The sequence below is a fragment of the Cicer arietinum genome, chromosome 1 (assembly GCF_000331145.2).
Source record: "Cicer arietinum cultivar CDC Frontier isolate Library 1 chromosome 1, Cicar.CDCFrontier_v2.0, whole genome shotgun sequence".
Lineage (NCBI taxonomy): Eukaryota > Viridiplantae > Streptophyta > Magnoliopsida > Fabales > Fabaceae > Cicer > Cicer arietinum.
The window spans coordinates 5,730,573-5,736,781 of record NC_021160.2 but is presented as its reverse complement, the minus strand read 5'-3'; the positions used below and the strand labels follow the sequence as shown (position 1 = coordinate 5,736,781).

The following is a 6,209-nucleotide window of genomic DNA, read 5'->3' as shown; positions in this document are numbered from 1 at the left end:
TTCCTGCTGGTAAGTGATTTCTACTAGTGTTAATGTGCATGTGTGTAACTCTTTGCATTAGTACTTTCAAAATGGTGTTGTGAGAGAATTGTTTGGGGTTGGCAGACAAAGCTCAAGTGAGTAGCTCTGAAGAAGAAGGCTTGTTTTCTTCTTTCTATCGCATTGAGTGGAATTTGAGGCACGCCCTTCAGCCAGTTTATGAAGTTCTCTTTGATCGTCTCAACACTCACCCTGGAGGATTGAGATTCTTATCCATTCTTCGAGCAGAAATCCTATCTATTCTCGCGTAAGTTAATGCCTGATGCTCCAAGATTCTTGTTTGAATTTTTTTGTCTCTTGAGCAAATAAAAGACATCTCAGTTACTTGTTGCTTCTATGTTTAAGAATTCAGATACTGATTGTTGTACAAACTTGTGCACAAATCCTTTTTGCTATGAGGACCTCATTTAAAATAAAAGCATAAAATGTATGAATTTAAGTGCTTACATTTGATAACATTCCTGTGAAGAAGATAGAAGAGAGTTAAGACAAAGGTTCTACTTTTCTATCTTGGAATTCTGAATTGTGATTATTCAATTTTTCCACTATGCAGAGAGGAAAATATTGCTTCTCTGAGAGCATTGGATTCGTATTTAAAAGAAAAACTTAGTACGTGGCTTAGTCCGGCTGCATTAGAGCTTCACCAAATTACATGGGATGATCCTGCTTCTCTTCTGGAGAAAATTGTTGCTTATGAAGTACTTCTCTCCTTTTTATCTTGAGTTTTTCTATAATGTAGCTCTAGTCTTCCGTTGTATGCATAATCTACAATATCTTCTGTAGGCTGTGCACCCTATTAGCAACCTTCTAGATCTTAAGAGAAGGCTGGGAATTGGCCGTCGTTGTTTTGGATATTTACATCCCGCAATTCCTGGTGAGCAGTTCTTCTAACACTTAGTTACTGAAAGATAATTATATACTTGACTATATATCTGGTATCAAATTTGTTTTTGTTTGGCTTCTCTTCAAGTTGGGTTTGTACATCATGAAAGCAATGAGTTTTTGTCGATGATGTCTTTTAAAGGCTTCATTCTGGAAAGGTATTTTGACAATTGTGGAGTAGACTCACAGAAGCACTAATAAAGTGATAGACTAGATAGAGGATAGTTCAATAGCTTGAGGTAAAAGGAGAATGAGGATAACTTCGGACCACACCATTAAGAGAAATTTTGATATAAATGGTCTATCATTAACATGATTTATGACAGGACAAATAATGACATTGTTTGATTCATATACTCGACTCATCTGATGAGGAAAAGGCTTTGGTTAGTGTACAAGCTTTTCTAATAATACAATCTACACTCATTGTTACTTGTTACAGTTTTATAATTCATTATGGTGCTTCACAATCAACTTTTAATTAACATCTTAGCCAGAATTATTTAACCTATATTCATGATTATGAGTCTTCGCCAACTCATATTTGGTGCTACTTCTTTCTATATTGTACTCTTTGTACATGATTGATTTGATCCCATGTGATCCAATGAATTTCAGTGGTTGACAATATTGTGGGAATGGATCTCTCCCACGTTCGATTTTGACATGAAAATATCATATGAAAATTTTGTATGGATCCTCTTCACAGACATTAAATAGGCGAGGTCCTATCAAAATTTGTGAATGCTTGGTATACACAACATTTTCACATTCCCTGTCATGTGAAAATCTTCTAACTTGAGAGAATGCATTCCTTTGATAGAGATATACACAAAATTTTCACATGTCCCTGTCAAGTGAAAACCTTCTAACTTGGGAGGATACATTCCCCACTAGTACTGTAGTTATAAACTTGTTCTCAAATTTTAATTTTTTTGTTGGAAATAGTGATAGTGATTATGCTTAATTTGCGATTGGGAATTGTGGGAGTTAGTGTATCATTGAAAATATTAGAATCATATGAAATAGTGTAATTCTTTGCTATTGTTCTTGTAAATGTAAAATGTATTTATTCTTTTATGTCTATATCATTTTCAAGGTGCCGAGTGCTTTGTCTCAAACAATTCACAGAACTTCTATCTGATTTAAAAAGTCTATTCTAAAAGTTTCTTAAGTGTGTTAAAGTTAAACTAATTTATGTTGACTGATTTAACGTTTTTCCTCAGGTGAACCTTTAATTTTCATTGAAGTTGCACTAATGAAGAATGTGGCTCAAACTATACAGGTTAATTATGTTTGAAGTTTGAACTTAACTAAAATAAACCCTTTTTCAGTTCACTTTTTAATCTACATTTCTTTGTTTCACAGGAAGTTTTGTGGGATAGTCCTCCTATTCCTGAAAGTGAGGCAACGTGTGCATTGTTCTACTCTATATCATCAGCACAGGTATGCTATACGTACAAAGTTACAGGTGGTGAAAATTTGACTATATAAAAAATTATTAAATTCTATTATTACATCACGGTGACATTAAGTGGCATCATCCCATTGGAGGATCCAAAAAATATTTTCTGATAGTATATATATTTAGGCCAAAAATAAGGATTACTAACTCCTACAAAATACATAATTATAGTGACTAAATAAACACAAAATATATAAGAGCTTCTACAAATTACAATTGTCCTCTACAAGATTTCATATTCTAAAAATGTTCAATGATATTTTCATTGTTAACACTATCAAATATGTCGCTCTAAATATCTAACTAACAAATCATTCAACCACTCATCCTCCATACAATTGCGCATTCCATTATTCACAAAATTCATGGCAGAGAAACATCTTTTAATAGTTGTCATTGCCACAGGCAAAAACAAAGCTAACTTTAGAAGTAAAATAATTGGATACACAATATATTTACTAGAACCATAAGGTTTTATGGGGACTAAAAATAAAAATAAGTATTATTAAAATGGATATTTTTTTTCTTGTGGGGGCAAGAGCCCTCATCCGTTACGTGTTGGATCCGCCATTGCATCATCCTCAGTGAAAAGCAAGCTGAGCCTTATTCTTGGGTTTTTTCTTTGTATCTCTGGAATTTGTTGCAACTCTTTGCTTAATTTTCCTTTTTTCTTTTCTGATCTATTTATTCATGTATATACCTTAGATCTGTTTGCTTTTCTGTTTATATCCTGCTCCTTACTCCCGGAAGAAAAGTAGCACTGGAGGTAGCTATTCTCCTGATTTGCATTATTCTGAAATTTTTGCAGCCTGGCTTAGCAGGGATCAACTTGGGAAAGTTTCTTATCAAACGTGTTGTAAAACTGGTGAAAAGAGAGATGCCACATATTTCTGTAAGTATTTTTACCAAATTTGTGGAGTTCTCTGAATATGAAGGGTGGAACCAAATGAAAAATTGCTTCATGGAATTTGTGGACCTGTAACTGTACTTCACATAATTCTATCTTAAGTTTTCTTAACTCATAATTTTCTTAATTTTTTCCTGGTTTTGACATGAATGGTATTGTCTACAAGGAAAAGCTGTTAGTCATCTCCTTCTGTTTTGATGAAAAAGTTTTCTGAGTACAATAGTACAACTTTCTTGTTTCATTTTTTAAATCTCGGCCTTAAACATTTTCCTCCTCCCAAAGATGCAGATTTATGAAGTCATTGTTCTGAAAAGAGTGCTCAAATTAAAGAGCAAATGACAATTTCCAACAAGATTTGTGTCAAAATGATATCTTATTTCCATCATTCTAGAAGAGTAGAAACTGAATGTCCCAATAGTTGTTAGACGACATTGATGTTGTGAAATTTCCTTGACAAATGCTTGTTTTTCGTAGGATACTGCAGTATTATATTTCTTAAAGTTTACTTGTGCCCTCCCGTATCTATGATTGCGGACTGATTTTTGCTTGTAGACCTTTGCAACTCTCAGTCCCATCCCAGGATTCATGACATGGCTCTTATCCAAGTTGGCATCTCAAACAGTGCTTGCTGAAGGAGACATGCAACAACCAGTGACCGAGCGGTCTGGTTCCACATTCTATGAGAATATACTTACATCAGAAGAAGAAGAAGCACTTATGAGTTTGCCCAAGTAAGCCACATATTGTTCTATCTCAAGGTTTTAAGTTATGCTATTCTTGGATATTCTTTTCCAACTCCATTAGTAACTTATTTGGAAGTTTCAGAATACATTCATGTAAACTGTTTTAATACTTTCATTACAACAAAAATGACCAAGCCTTTTCCAATTATGTGAGATAGTTATCATGGACACTATGACTCCCTATCATCTATTAAGTTCCAAAATAGACTGTTGGTCTCTAACTGTCTCCTAGTGGTTTGACCTAACTATTCTCGATATGGTTAGCCCTCTTTATCAATGTTGCTATGGTTCTTGTTCACACATATCAGCTATCTAAGATGAAACTTCTAGTGCCTTGGCCATTATTGATGGCAAATAATGTTTATATAAACTTCTTTCTTTGCTCATTTGTCTGTGGTGTCACTTTCATATCATGTGGCTAATATGAATGTGTGTTGCAGAGATATTGCCACGGGGAAAAACGGAATGGAAGTGATGTTCAACCTGCTTACTTCTACCTCCTACAAATGGATCCATTCTCCAGAGCTTGTGTCAGCACTAGAACCCCCATTGATGCGTTTATGTGCCAGGTATTGCAAACAGATTATGAGAAATGAAATAAACCAATGTTAGAAAGGACTTCTTCGAAATATTGCATTGAGCTAGGCAGCTGGCTACCCCCATAATTTATAATTCATTAGTCAGAAAACTTATGTGACACTTTTTTTTTATAAAGATACCTTCTGCAAGAGAAGAAGAGAGGAAAAGCTTTGGACTCTGTAGCAAATTTTCACTTGCAAAATGGAGCGGTATGTCTTGCGAGCGTAACAAATGGCTAATAAACTGACTTATTATTTGTGATGTCATTTTCCTTGTGAAACCAACAGTTATGTGTTATTATTATCTTGGCATTTATTTCTTTCTCCATACAAAAGTGGGAGTTTTTATGTAACAAAGCTCTGTCCTAACAAAATTTAACCCACAGTTGTAATTTGAATAAATTGGTATGAATCATGTCTTGCTTCTTAATATGGAACAGATGGTTGAAAGAATAAATTGGTCGGCAGACCGATCAGAAAAAGGTCTTTCTCAAAGTGGAGGCATCATGGTGAACTATGTCTATAGGTAATTGTTCTCTTCAAAATTCTGAAACTTGTTTTTGTTCTTACCTAAATAAATTCACCATTATATTTTTTATGCCAAATTTACTGTTAAGTCTTTAGATAAATCATAAATCTTGTTTATCTTAGTTGAAAGTTGCTCTTACTCTACCCTGTTTTGGGTTGTGTAGTTGGGGAAAAAACTATTACCAATGAAAGGAGTAATGACTGTAGATGTCATTTTATGCTTGTATATTTGTATTATTAATATCCATATGGAATGGATTTGAATAAGATGAATTCAATTTCAAAGTTTACTTGCGCTGATGATAACACCTAATTGCAGTCTGGATAACATAGAAGAATATGCCCATTCATACTTCAGCAACGGTGCAATCCAGGCTTCAAGTGATCTTCATCGCTATCTTGAGGTAATAGCTTCTGCTTAATGTCAATTCAAGTTTGATGTAAGATAAATTTGAAGACGTGTTCTCAAACATCGTATGTGCAACCAAAGATATGTGACAGCACACAACCTTATTGCTATTAGCTTTTCCCTTTTTACCTCCCTTGACCTCTTTGCTATCCTTTGCAGCCACACAGTGACAAATAATCAAGAAGTCTTCGGCTCAGAGTACACTGGACCGTTTTATCGAAACAATGGAATAGATGCATATAAGTCCGAAATTGAGGAAGCTTGTAGTTTTAATTGTGGATATTTTCTGTACAGATAATTCAATGCCACTGAATAGGTATCTAATCCAATTCGTTGGTGAAATCCGATAGGAGACAGAATCCTAAACTTCCGTATTGTTTTGCCATTGATGATGCTACTCTTACATGAGGTAGGTATAATAAAAGCTAGGATTAACAGTTACAGCTTGGGACACCTCAAGCATTACAATGTGATGTGTAAATACTATTCTGAAAACGGACCCTATCCTTTAGTGAAGTGTGGGGGTGTAACTGAAATTCAATTTGGTTGGAGATCATTAATGAAGTATTGGCTATCGCAGAGGAAGTTCCTCCTTGGACATTAAAAATTGAAGGTAATGTTTGTTGGCTCGTTGTTTGTCTCTGGACAGTGTTTGCCC

General features: G+C 34.6%; 1 protein-coding gene across 3 annotated transcripts in view; it reads left to right on the top strand.

Moving 5' to 3' along the window:
- The window catches only part of LOC101510736 (uncharacterized), a 10,875-nt gene extending 4,717 nt beyond the window's left edge, over positions 1 to 6,158 (top strand). For all 3 annotated transcript variants that reach the window (XM_073369696.1, XM_004486128.4, XM_004486129.4), the window contains exons 5-16: positions 105 to 286; positions 593 to 737; positions 823 to 913; positions 2,148 to 2,206; positions 2,290 to 2,367; positions 3,195 to 3,278; positions 3,846 to 4,024; positions 4,477 to 4,605; positions 4,752 to 4,824; positions 5,055 to 5,140; positions 5,462 to 5,546; positions 5,711 to 6,158. In XM_073369696.1, the coding sequence (XP_073225797.1) occupies positions 105 to 286; positions 593 to 737; positions 823 to 913; positions 2,148 to 2,206; positions 2,290 to 2,367; positions 3,195 to 3,278; positions 3,846 to 4,024; positions 4,477 to 4,605; positions 4,752 to 4,824; positions 5,055 to 5,140; positions 5,462 to 5,546; positions 5,711 to 5,728 (1,209 nt within the window). In that variant the 3' untranslated portion in view covers positions 5,729 to 6,158. The remainder of the gene's footprint in view (positions 1 to 104; positions 287 to 592; positions 738 to 822; positions 914 to 2,147; positions 2,207 to 2,289; positions 2,368 to 3,194; positions 3,279 to 3,845; positions 4,025 to 4,476; positions 4,606 to 4,751; positions 4,825 to 5,054; positions 5,141 to 5,461; positions 5,547 to 5,710) is intronic.
- Positions 6,159 to 6,209: the final 51 nt, after the last annotated feature.